Source organism: Cornus florida, unplaced genomic scaffold (assembly GCF_030987335.1).
Source record: "Cornus florida cultivar Cherokee Brave unplaced genomic scaffold, ASM3098733v1 CherokeeBrave_3.0.0_Hap2_Chr03, whole genome shotgun sequence".
Taxonomy (NCBI): Eukaryota; Viridiplantae; Streptophyta; class Magnoliopsida; order Cornales; family Cornaceae; genus Cornus; species Cornus florida.
In genome coordinates this window covers 13,676,444-13,689,551 of record NW_026775573.1, presented here as the reverse complement: position 1 = coordinate 13,689,551, position 13,108 = coordinate 13,676,444, and the positions used below count along the sequence as shown (strand labels likewise).

The 13,108-nt window shown below is 32.8% G+C and overlaps 2 protein-coding genes across 3 annotated transcripts; both read right to left on the bottom strand.

The window, feature by feature from the left end:
• Positions 1–1,296: 1,296 nt before the first annotated feature.
• LOC132299555 (uncharacterized) lies at positions 1,297–5,276 on the bottom strand. Its single transcript, XM_059796257.1, has 2 exons — positions 1,919–5,276; positions 1,297–1,821 (listed from the first exon to the last, which is right to left on the bottom strand). The coding sequence occupies exons 1-2, from the start codon at positions 2,134–2,136 to the stop codon at positions 1,419–1,421; spliced, it is 621 nt and encodes a 206-aa protein (XP_059652240.1). The 5' UTR covers positions 2,137–5,276; the 3' UTR covers positions 1,297–1,418.
• Positions 5,277–5,581: 305 nt separating this feature from the next.
• Positions 5,582–12,460, bottom strand: LOC132299554 (inactive glucose-6-phosphate 1-dehydrogenase 4, chloroplastic). Of its 2 annotated transcripts, none has more exons than XM_059796255.1 (12): positions 12,155–12,460; positions 10,768–11,026; positions 9,990–10,372; positions 9,068–9,162; positions 8,363–8,477; positions 8,024–8,229; positions 7,786–7,894; positions 7,678–7,712; positions 7,459–7,579; positions 7,167–7,369; positions 6,220–6,420; positions 5,582–6,129 (listed from the first exon to the last, which is right to left on the bottom strand). In XM_059796255.1, exons 1-12 carry the CDS (start codon positions 12,275–12,277, stop codon positions 5,892–5,894), a joined length of 2,088 nt encoding a protein of 695 aa, XP_059652238.1. In that variant the 5' UTR covers positions 12,278–12,460; the 3' UTR covers positions 5,582–5,891. The 2 variants fall into 2 exon arrangements, with proteins under 2 accessions (XP_059652238.1, XP_059652239.1); XM_059796256.1 differs by having other exon boundaries at positions 9,990–10,366.
• Between the last annotated feature and the right edge of the window lie 648 nt (positions 12,461–13,108).

Sequence of the window (13,108 nt, the reverse complement as noted above, 5' to 3'; positions counted from 1 at the left end):
TTATAAGAGGGATCTTCCTTAATTGCTTGCTTTTAATCTTTATTCATATTTATCAATTCTGCTTGTGGTTGGATATTGTATGAAATATACACAAGTCCGTTATCAAAATAAATACTCAACAAAAGAGGAAATGGTCCTATGACTAAACAAAAAAAAATATTACCAATTTAAAAGACCTCCACTACAAAATTTCAAACTAATCTAAGTGAAGTAAAACTATTCACAAGCTTCGATGTTCACCAAATTTCAACTCTGACCAATTCAAGACGATTAACGTTTTGACTTTGTTTCTTGTTAGTTTCAACTACAAGGATCTCTCTCTCTCTCTCACATTCATCATGAATATATATATATATATGAAACAAAACAAAGTTAAATGGAATGCAAGCCAAAAGAAAAAGATAAATGGAGTGCAACTCATTGAAAGATTATTACAAAGTTAGATTTGTAATTTGGTTGCCATTAATCATATTTATGCAGATTTATTCATTATTATAAAGTAGTTTGGTTGCCATTATACATGTAAATTTAACCAAAAAAAATTTCCTAACTCTAATGCAGAATTTTTTTTTTTTTTTTTTTTCTCACAAATTATCTCAAATCATAAAGAAAAATGGACTATTTTACATATAAACTTACAATTTTTTTGTATTCATATATATAATTTTTATAAAAATATATCAATTCCAAAACGATTGTTTTTATATCATACCAAAACATAACATATAACGTTATCGTCATCCAAACGGACCATAAGAGGCAGACAACCAACGCACCTCTTCGTAAGTATGATAGCAGCAGTGGACCAACTCCTCCGTAGGGAGTTCAAGTGTCTTACGGAGAGGATTACTCTGTGGGACCTTGTTGGTCACACCATTATTGTATTAGTTACAAGATAGTGCATATACTCCATTTCACTTTAGTATGACAAAACAATACGAAGACAGTGTCAGAGGTTCGGATAAAAATCGTGCAAGAATAGATATGCATTCTTGTCTCATATTAGGCCCGGATGAAAAAAAAAATTTAATTGTATAAAAATAGACATTTTAATTATATAAAAATAGATATGCAGCAGTATCTACCAATTTCATTAATGATTCTTCAAGTAAATTCGATCAATTTCATTAATGATTCTTCTGTAAACTCGATCTATGCTGCTGTATATAACATATCAATTTCACTTGATATATAAGCTTGATATGTTATATATAGAACCATAGATCGAGGTAATTCAACTAATTTTGCATCCATGATTAAAAAAAAAGGTTGGTATGAAATGCAATTTCTGTGAAAATGATCAAGGAGATAGATCCCTATTTCATATTAAATTCAGAAATTAGTCATTTTGAATTTATAAATCTGTAATGGACCAGTACAGCCTCAATGATGGTCAGTAACAAAACTAATTAAAAACATTAGAGAGAAAGGTTGAGGTCTAAGCCGCTGCCACCACCGCCATCACCGCCGCCGCCGCCACCTCCTTTATCTTCTACTTTATTTTCATCTTCACTCTTCTTAGAAGGACCTGCAGCCGTCATTGCTACGGTTGCTGCCTTACCACCTTTAGACAGATCACCAAAATCCTCCATGAAATCCTCCGGTATGAACGCCGGCTTCCAAACGGCAACCCTCTTCTCCTCCGCTGCGGCTGCCTTCTTCGTGGTGTCTCCGCCGCCGGTGGTCATTCGGTAACGCACCTCTCGGATATTTCTGATCAGAGCAAAAAACTTCTCCATCTTCTCCTCCTCGTCTTCTTCATCCTCCACCTTTCTCTTCCTTCTTTCCCCATCCATACTACACAATATTGTTTTACATAACCTTTCAAAATCAAAAACAAAAACAAAACAAATTGTTATATAACTTATATGTAATGCACCAAAGAAACGCAAAAGGTTAGAGAGAGAAAGAAGAGTACCATAATGTTTGCTTGTTGACTGGTGAACTACTTGCAGTTGAGACTGCTTTATATACAGAGAGTGAGAGAGAGGAAGAGTCACGGTTTCCCGAAGGTGCGCGGACACACCCAAGCACGTATGGTGACGTCCTAATTTCAATTTTCTCTTCAAATATTTTCAACTTATTTGAAATATGAAATTCGGATAATTTCAATTGGTTTATGTAATTTTTTATCATTACTTTCTATAGATAATCATATAATTATTTTTTTTTGTGTAATTTTAATTAATAATGTGAAATAAGTGTAACTTTTTTCACATTAATTGGTAACAAAATCCTATCAAATATTCTACACAAATTATAATATCTCCTCTTCAAACGGGGAAGGTTTTTAGTGCATCGATAGAAACAGAAAAATACAAATATATATATATATATATGTATCACAGGATTAAAATTTCAGTACTGTTGCCGTGTTTTTGTGGAAGATTTCACACCAGGATAACAAAAAAGGTTGTTTATCATTTTCCAAAAATTGATTCGATGGGTGGGTGGCAGAAGAATCTGCATGTTTAGGGTAATATGGCCCGTAACCTAACGTTTCCCCACCAACTCTATGTGACAGAGCCCATACTCTCTACCTGACATTGATATATAGATACAGTATATGTATATATATGTGACGTCTTTGCTCATGTTGATGGGAATGCTTTCGTACGTCATCACGTCCCCACGCGTTTTTCCCCAATTCCCTATTACGAACCCATCATCCCTCACGAGTCGTCTGACTCCTCTTTCTTCTTTGGATGGGATCACATGGATATAATGATCGATCCAAGTGGATATTGAATTTAATGCCAAATCCCAGCCAAACTTCTATCGCATTTGAATTTCAATTCGAATTCAGACTTTAAATTTAAAATTGATAAGGATACAAGTTCTGAAAACAGTGGGCAAAAGTGAAAAAAATACTTATGAACTATAGAGTGAAAAATACCCTCTGAACTAGAACCCTCATCTATGTCAACCTTGTAAAAAGAACCCTCTTGATATCGGACCACATTTTTTTAGCGTCCAATCTAGTCCAGAGGGTCAAAATTACTATTTAAAAAAAAAAAAAAAAAAAAAACCCACTTATTAATTTATATAAAAATTGTATAATATCAAGAAATGTAAAATATCCATAATACCAAATAGGTCATAACAAAAATATATTGCTTAGTTGCAAGATATGTAAATCATTTTATGCCTGCGAATTAACAATAAAAAGAATAATAACTAATAATAATAATAATACTAGTAGTAGTAATAATAATAATAATGTAAAATAATAACTGATGGGAAAAAAATAACCTACCACTTTTTCTCGTCAAACATGCTATCATTATATTTACAGGATAAATGAAATCGGATGATAAAGTAAATCTCAACCATTAACATCAATTGAACCAACTTAATTCCAATCGATAACCATAAATAAGGCATCAAGCCATTAAAGAAAGTATGAGAAAAACTCCCACTTAACAACGATTTTATTTTCTCTCTAAACCCCTATTAACTTGATCATCAGAGTGTCTTCGACCGGCACCACACTGGTCACTGACTTAATCATCTTAGTTTTGCAGCAAACGGTGTCGTACCAAGCCGTGCGGATTTCTTCCCAACAATAACAAAAATAAATTGATTGATTAGTTATTTCATGGATCCATATACCTATAAATAATTTTTGCAAGCTCATAAATTATTAAAAAATAATAATAATAATAATAATAATAATAACTAATAGTAGTAGTAGTATAATAATAAATACATAAATTATCAAATAAAAAATAGTTTTAATAATAATAATAATAGTAGTGGTACTAATAATAATAATAATAATAATAATAATAATTTGAAATAATAAAAAAAAAAAATAAGTTGTATAGTTCATGATTAGATTTGCAACCCGAGATAGTTCAGGGGTTATTTTTCACATTCTTGATGGTTCAGAGGGTTTTTTGCACTTTTGTCAAAGGTATAATAGTCATTCAAAAGGATAATTTAGACATTATTTAAAAATATACCTACCCGTGAATGAACAACGTCGAAAAATGTGATCCAGTGATCGGGAAGGTCATTTTTGCAACGTTGGAATAGATTGAGCATTCGATTTACAACCCTAGATAATTTAGGGGGATAATTTTCACGTTTGGTGATAATTCAAATATTTTTTTGCACTTTTGACAAAAAAAAAAAAAAGGTGTAAATTGTTTGGTAAGAAAGGGCAAAGGAAAGATTAAAAAAAAAAAAAAAAAAAGATGAGTAAATTTTCTTCCTTCTTGTCCCACAAATTTTAAAGTAAATTGTTTGGTATAAAAAATGGTGGAAAGGAAGAAAACAACAAGGGAAGTAAAGAGGAGAAAAGAAAAATGGGCCATCATTCTTGTCCCACAAATTTTTACTCCTTTGGAAGTGAACCCAAGGAAAGAAAGAAGGAATAAATTGACAATATTTTCTGTCAAAATTATTGTGTATCAATCTATATAATGAGGGTATACTAGTAAAAAAAAATATAAAAAATCTCTCATTCCTTTCATTTTAAGTTTTTAACAAAAGAAAGAAATGCATCACCTAAAAAGTGAAGACTAATACACCTTCCTCCCTGAATGACCGAAAATTCTTTAAATAATCTGAGACAACATGGTCCTACCAATCACAACAACACACCCAAGTTTTCCCTTTTTCCTTCTATATCATACATGCATACATACATACATATATTTATGGTGATTGGTCAAGACCATGTATTCAATGGCTTAATTGGTAGTCTCGTGTTGATGTGACACTAATGTACATCCAAAACAGATCTGTCTAAAATTGCAAGGTTTTTATTCTGATATTTCTTTTCTTTTTTTCCCCTCCTGGATTTTCGGGATTTAGAGCAATTTATTTATTTATTAATTTTTTTTTTTTTTTCCAAGGCAAAGACAACCACAACAAAGGAAGCAAAAACTACCACAACCAACTAAAACCCAACATCCGCCACCGCAAAAGGGACAACGGAAGGAGGAAGAGAAAACAACAACTGATCTGACACAAGCCCAGGCCGCGACAAAACTGCCAAAGCATGAGCCACCCGATTACACTAGCCACACACAAGTCAACTTAAGAGATGAAAATCGCCTCAAGTCCCTATTAATGTCAAAACATAGAGAAGCAATTGCCGACGGACAAGTCTTATCACATAACACCCCATCCACAACAATTTTGGCATCCGATTCAAACCATAAGCAAGAAAAATCCAAATCGAAAGCACAAATAACCACACGCTGACACACCAACGCTTAAGCAATTTAGAGCAATTTACTTGAGCAATTGATTTAGCACTCTTTTTTACAAACATTAAAAAAATAAAATAAAATAAAATAAATCCCAAAATAAGTGTGCCCCTTTGAAAAGTCAATGTGTTATTTATCTATTTATTTATTTTTTATAATATTACCAATTTAATCTTCTAACTTTAAATCTATAAAAATAAACTTTCACATCTGACATCACTGGACCCTATTAGGGTAAATTTGGTAATTCACTCACTGTTAATACAATAAAAAATAATAAAAAACATTCTCTTTAAAAATTAGATTATAAAAAAGGAACACTTATTTTGAGATGGATGGAGTATTTGTTGAAGGAGAGTATATATCAAAATAAAGTACCTAACATACCTGTTCAGATTTCAGGATCAGTTCAGCTCAAGAGTTCCCTTTGTCAGGCGCAATACATATATTCTTCGTATTAAAGTGGGGATTATGTAATCTTTCTACCACCTAGAAAATCTGTGTATGTGGAACATGAACATTTAGCACAATAGATCATCAGAATAAACCCCACCAAACGTTACCAGGAAAGGCACTTTCTCACTCATCTATTTAGCATGATGTTGGGAAGACCGTTCCAGTTGTTTTTCGTCACCATGGTGAAGATTAGAACACAAAAATCTGTGAGTTTTGCTAGTCTTCTACCCATCGAACCCCGTGTTTTGCCCAGAGATAGAAGGCTTCAACTGGACCTCTACCCCCCAGCTCGTACAGTTCCGGTGCTATATTGTTCTTGTCTATCTCATCCAAAACCGGAGACAAAATATTCCATGCAGCAGTAACCTCATCGCTTCTCATAAATAGATGGTTGTCTCCGTCAATGACATCAAGAAGCAGCTGCTCATATGAATCAGGTACTTCCACATTATACCTAAAGTATTAACACAATGGAAATGAGGTCTTGAGATAAATGTGGAAATGTGCACAAGGAGCAAAAGTTTCACAGCAATAAACAGCTTACTTATCCTTGTATAGCAAATTCAGTTCTGAAGCATCCAACACCAAGCCTAATCCTGGAATTTTATTGTTAACCTTGAGTAGGATTGCTTCATTGGGAACGTCACGTAAAATCAGCTCATTAGTGGCAAGATCAATGTTGTGCCCTATGCGATCACGATATATGTTTCCAGGAACATGATGAAACTGTATACGTATCTCCACTCTACGTAATAAAGTTAATATGGGTGAAGAAATTCTATAATGCAAGCCTAATACAAACATAAACCAAATTTATAAAGTTAATATATACAGACAGTAATTATCTAGTAATAAGCATAATGCAAGTGGATCCCCCTCCCAAAAAATAAATAAAGAAAAATAAAATAGAAAAAAGAAACATCCTGAGTATACCATCATGAGGGCGCTCTCACCCTAACTTCTTCCTACCCATTATATCTGAAGATAAAGACTTGTGTGTTTAACCACCTAAATCTCCATATTAAAAGATTTAACTAAGAAGCACCAAAGTAAGTCGCTCAAACTTAATCAAAGCATTATGATTCGAGTGTGTTCAATCATCCACTTTCAGACATCTCCCAAACCATAATTTAATTTATCATGATCATCAAAAACTTTCGTGTAAGAAAAAACAAATCATGCTAAATAATAACTTCCCTATGGGCAAAATATCCCAATCCAGAGAATTCAAATCACTAGTGAACTCCAGATATAGATCCCATGACCAAAAAATTCATTTTAGTGAAGTCAAGATGCAACATTCTTTGCAGGCAAAATCAAGATTTTGGGGATCAAATTGCCAATGGACTAATTTTAATATCGAAGTGTCAGTAAAAAGAAAAAAGGATCAACCCAAACTTTCAGTCGTGTACTGAAATCTGATACTTTGAGCAGTCATGCAGTAGGATCTAATAACATTACCGACATTCATACAATAGTAATAAAACCTACCTGTCTTTGACGAGTCCCATGCCAGTTTTGATCAGAAAAGGCACACCATCCCAGCGTGCATTGTCAATAAACAAAACAGCAGCAAAGAATGTGGGGTTAAGACCGTTCGAATAAGCATCAACCTTATCTTCAGAGCTACTTTTATACTGGCCAATAATGGCATCACTGAGTTCCAATTTCCTGATTGATCTCAAAACCTTGACCTGAGAAGAAGTTTCTTGTCAAATGTCAACACTACTAGATACATTCGTATTGGTATACTACGTGTTCATTGCGAAAGAAAGGTCCACACCTTTTCATTTCGAATATCTTCACCATCAAGACTTATAGGTGGCTCCATAGCAAGTAATGCGACTGTTTGGAGTATATGACTGTGTACTATATCGCGGATTATTCCATAATCATCAAAATACCTGTGAAAACCAATATAAGATAATTAGGAGTGTACTAAATTGATTCGTTTGTACATGATGCATTTCCTCCACTGAATGAATACCACTACTATGATTACCTTCCATGTGTCATACCCTCTTCTGAAAAGATGATCTGCAAATAGCAAAAATTTCAGATATAGTCTTTAGAGCCAAATGTTGGGCTCAATTCTCAAAAGGAAACATACCTGCACATTGCGTATGTGTGTTCGTTTCCATAGTGGCTGAAAAACTAGATTGGAGAACCTTAGAACAGTGAGGTTTTCAATAATGTTCCTTCCCAAAAGATGATCTATCCTGAAGAAAAAAATTATTTTAAATCGTATTTTTTATGAACAGGATTTTTTGTGTCAAATCAATTTTTAATAAATTGTGGATAATTTTTTGTGTGTGTGTATACAATGTACATGTAATGTGCATTCCCACCTATACAATTGTTTCTCCTGGAACTTGGAAAGAAGAGATTGAGTCAACTGGTGAGAAGACAGTGAATGAAAACCAAAGGGTTTCTCAATTATTACACGATTCCAGCCCTTCTGTGTTTGAGCATTATCAGCAAGAGAGGATGCAACATCTAGAAGTGCTTCTTGTGGCACAGAAAGGTAAAATATTCTGTTTGCTTCAGATTGCCCCTGAGGTAAGCAAGCTGTTAAAGAATCAATTACCAAAAGCCTCCAAACTGTACAATTAGGACTTATTAGAGGCTGATCGAGCATCAGGTGGTTCTCCAAACTATTGACCTGATCTCTTTTACTCTAAGATTACCTCAATCTGCTCCATCCGGGTATGGAGCTTTGACATCCCTTCCATGTTGTCATGACCTCCGTTCAGATAGTATGTTCTACTAAGAAAAGCATCCAGTTTGTCCTCACAATTTTGCCTTCAGCAGAGTAATATTTTCTATTATTGGTTAATAAAAATTGAACATTTAATATAAAACTACTATATATGCAATTATGCATGTGTGTGTGTGCGCCACTCTGTATACACCAAAAATCCAATAAGGATTTGTGTTAAAAGACAAAAAATAGATTGAAGACGTAGTTTGCTGTTGCACTTGAATCTCAACTAATTAGCTAATTGGCTTCTGGCTGTATGCACTTCAATGTTATAGTAAAGTAAAACACTTCCACCCACAAAATATAAGGACAAGCCAGGAGTTATGCAAGCCATCCACAATGCTACTGATTATTTTTATCTTTTTCAGAAAGTTGAAAGAGGGCAATCTCTTTCTGTTGAAAGTTTTTAATGAAATGATTAAATGCACAAAATTATAGACTCTTGCAAAATCTATCAGCTACAAGTTTTAATCTGCTCCGCAAGCCAAATGGAAAGTAAGCAACCTACAGAATTTTGATGCATGCCACAATTTTCTTCTGGAAATTAATAAGTTGAAGGGTTTAAATAAGAAATTTGTTTATGAGGAAACATAAAAGAATAATTCAAGATTATCTGAAACGAGGACCGTACTGATGATCAATGCGGCAAGTTAAAGTTGATGCTATCATGGATCTGAGATCTTCATCCTTCAAATTCTTTCTCGAATAACCAAAAATACCAACATTCTGCAGCCATTAAAGCAAAAGTGAGGCTGGAAATTTTACAATATATTGTTGGCAAAACAAATTGTCGATCCAATTCATAAAGTATCTAATTCTATTTCAACATCAAAATCATGTTAATTGCCTCAACCCAAAACTATAAAACCTTGTTTTTCTTAGTATTTTTCATCCCCTTATATTTTTTCTTACATTTTGCATCTCAAAGCCCAAATTTTGATTTACCAGTCATCTCTAGACTAAATTTACTCATGATTCATGCAGATAATCTTTTGAGTTTCTGGAGAGAGGCTTGAAATTCAATATGAGTTTAAAGTAATAAGACGTGGACATAGTGGCCAACTAGAGTAGGGAGCATAGCTGTCCTAGAAGATTAAGTGGAGTTCTATTTTTGGATTTCTGTTCAACCAACCAATACTCTTATTTGTAAATTATCAAACCACCTTCACAGAATAACCTATGATATTGTTCGGTTACAAGTTATTCATTTTAAGGATCACTCAAACATAATAAAATCAAATTTTCAAGTAAATGACAAACTTTACTGGCTCAAACGCCCTCTTCAGGAGAAAAAAACAAAAACAAAAAAACAACAGCACCAGCAGCAGCGGTAACATATAAGGATACAGCAAAGGAGTCCAAGATACACTCAATATTCAACATAATGATCATAGAAATGAGACATATATAAAAGAAAATTGAAAATGACAATAGTGAATGACATATTTAGAAATACCAGTTAATATTTCATACAAGTTAAGAAAGTAAGCTCAACTGGAAGGAAAAAAAAAAAAAAAAAAACTACTGCAATTAAATTATTGAAGTAGTTCTACCTCAGGAAGAAAGCCACTGTAATACAGAGCAAATAGTGCAGGAAAAATCTTACTCCTCGCCAGTTCACCAGTAGCTCCAATGACAGCTATGCAAAGAGAGGGTGGTCGACCACCCTTGTCATCATTATTGAAGGAGTGAGTTTGAGGCGAAGGTGGAAATTCCATGGCAGTAACTCCTCTCGTGGAAATACCAGGTTTAGAATTAGGTACAGAACTTAGTTCAGTCTGGGAACTTGTCTGCATTACCTCTTCAGTTCTTGGGAAGGATGAAGGAGATTCTATGGATGTGGCTACGCCAGTGGAAACATCAGGTTGAAAATTTAGTAAAGAACTTTCTCCAGGCTGTAAAGCCGTCTTCTTCGGTCCTTCATTGGAGTCTGTATCTTAAGCCACATAAATTATGAGAAGTTTCAGAATTTTATTGTTAAATTTGAAAGAAAATACAAATCACAAATAAGATGTTTCATAGATTAGAAATACACTAGATCTTAATATGGCTGTTTTATATTTTTTGTAGTTTCCAGAAGAAAGAAGAAAAGATGAAGCAGGATTAAAAACTCAATAAAACCAAGTAATTTCATCAAGTTCTAATGCTTTTAAACTTTTTCCTTGGGTACCCAATTATAAGAAAACCAATTCAATTTTACGTTATATTAATCTATTTTTTTCCTCCCTCTTCTCAGCATCAAAATAAAAATATAATGACACACACACACACACATATATATATGCAAGTATAAATGCGTACAGGGAGAAGAAGAAAGAGAATATTACTAACCATTTGGCAAATGGAACATTTGTGCTCCTTCAGAATCTTGACCTTCAGATTTTTCCACATGCTCTGTCGAATTATCTTTATCTTGAATATGTAGACTTTTAAACTCATTTCCCTGTTCACGTTTTCTATTGGGATGCCTAACATTTAGAATTTTAAATATCTGAAGTTTCAAGCCATGAAATCTACGACAGAACTGGGAGGCACTTCCACTGAGCTCATGGCTGCCATCTATTGCCAAAGGTAAATGGCTTGATGCAACCTACATACACCAAACAGTAAGGTACATAGAGAGTATCATGACCACCCAATATTGATAATCCACAATATAAATTATGAGAACTCAGAAGTTTTTCAATTAACTATAATAGTTTACTTGCCACATTGGCTGATTAAAACAATTAATGGTTCTACTCACAATGTTCAAAAAGTAGAGAATGTGTAAATCATATAATGTGGAAGAAACAGAGCAAAGCTACTTTTTCCAATATGTTTCAAAGTTGGTGCTAAGATAATAATATACTTAGTTTTAAATAACTCTAAAGTTTATAACTCACATGCAAATTTCGCATGCCATCCACTAGTATCAAAACAAAAAGGAAAACAAAAATTTTTTTAAAAAAAAAAATCTAAAAGATGTAAATATTATAAAGATGAAAGCAAGTCCAGTAAAAAAAAAAAAATTGTTCATCTTGGTTTGATATGTGTGAAAATATGAACACATCTTTTTTTTTTCATAATTGAAAATATGAACACATCAATAACAGAAAATTTAAACTTTATAGTAAAACTGCTTGAATGTGTATTATAATCCATTTTTCAAACTGTATCTAATGAAAGAACGGTCAAACTGAATTTAAAAAACAAATGAAAGTCTCACAAAAATATTTTCAATGTGTATAGCAACAGGATCACTAATGCTCAATCACAAAATGTTAAATACAGTCTTAATTCTATTAAGGCAATCATCAAAAGCCTCAATTCTATCATTTCAAAGTTGAATAAATAAAAATAAAACAACAACAACAATACAACATCAACATCAAAAACCTCCAATTCAAACATCTGGTGCTTAGATTCACTAGTCAATAACCAACGTTTTGCAATAAAATAGATCAACAAATCACTTATTAAAAATAAAAAAATAAAAAAATAGATCAACAAATCAAACATGATTGGACCATCGAAAAACTTAGAACATGATTCAGCGTTTAATTCACGATAAATTGTAGAAAAAGAGCATAAAAACTAGAGATTTTACATAAACGACTATTTGCAACAATTTAGAATCAAAACAGCATCGATCATAAAATTTAAAATTCAAACTCCATTGTACTTTTTTTCAGCTTTCTCGGCAACCAAACAGAGAAGTTAACAAAGCAATAGTTACCGGGAAGCAGCGAACTGCTGTGGCCGAGAGGATGATTTTTCGGCCGCTTGGACAGAACGAGATGGGTCGTACGACGTAAGTTTCCGAAACGGGTAGTGAAAGAGATGAGAATTGCATTGACATCTTGTTGAGTTTTGCTCAGGGTTTTGAACTTCTGATAAAGCCCATGAATGAAAATGGAAAGAAAATCCCCTGATTTTAGGGTTTTGAGGTTCTGAAATCAATCGAAGGTTTATTTATTACTGTAATTTTTACGCCATTTCATCCAACTTCAAACGTAAGCACTCCGTCCATTATGCTCCGTTCGGTAGGGAATAAAAAAAATGAATGGAAAGGAAAAAATAAAAGGATGATTGAGACATTTCTACGTAAAGATTAAGGGCCCGTTTGGTAAGTGTAGTGTGATGTAGTCTATTGCTCTAGTTTAGAACAGAACAAGTATTTTATAGTGTGATGTTTTGAAATGAAAACAAAACATGTTTGGTGTTCCAAATTTGCTCTGAAAATTTTGGAACAAAAACATGATAGAACATGTTTGGTAATGTATATTGTTCTAAGAAATATTAAAACAAAACATGTTTGGAAGAGTAAAAGTGTAACCAAAATCACTAAAAAAAAATTTATGAAATATATTTTTTTTTTAAGTGAGAAATTCCAAAATTATAAGTTACCAAAAAAAATTGTTGGGTTTGCTTTGTTAAAAAATTACCAATAAAAACCTGTAAATATTACCAATAAATTTCATTGCATGAAATTAGTACGAGTGTTGGTTTTTTTTATTAAAAAATTACCAATAAAAACCTGTAAATAAAAAATTTGCTTCTTCAGTACCTTTTTACTAAAAATAGAAAAACAAATTTAATCATATATTATATTATCTAATAATAAGTCACAACTATTTTCTTTCTCCATTTAAATTTAAATTTTTTAAATTTCAGATAGACAAATATAAAA

Excerpts from the sequence above, each read along its gene's own strand:
- LOC132299555 (XM_059796257.1), bottom strand. The coding sequence starts at position 2,136 with ATGATAAAAAATTACATAAACCAATTGAAATTATCCGAATTTCATATT. Across the intron at positions 1,822-1,918 it reads GTCAACAAGCAAACATTATG|GTTATGTAAAACAATATTGT; the intron begins GTACTCTTCTTT and ends TGATTTTGAAAG.
- LOC132299554 (XM_059796255.1), bottom strand. The coding sequence starts at position 12,277 with ATGTCAATGCAATTCTCATCTCTTTCACTACCCGTTTCGGAAACTTAC. Across the intron at positions 11,027-12,154 it reads CAGCAGTTCGCTGCTTCCCG|GTTGCATCAAGCCATTTACC; the intron begins GTAACTATTGCT and ends TGGTGTATGTAG. Across the intron at positions 8,230-8,362 it reads CCCGGATGGAGCAGATTGAG|GGGCAATCTGAAGCAAACAG; the intron begins GTAATCTTAGAG and ends TGCTTACCTCAG.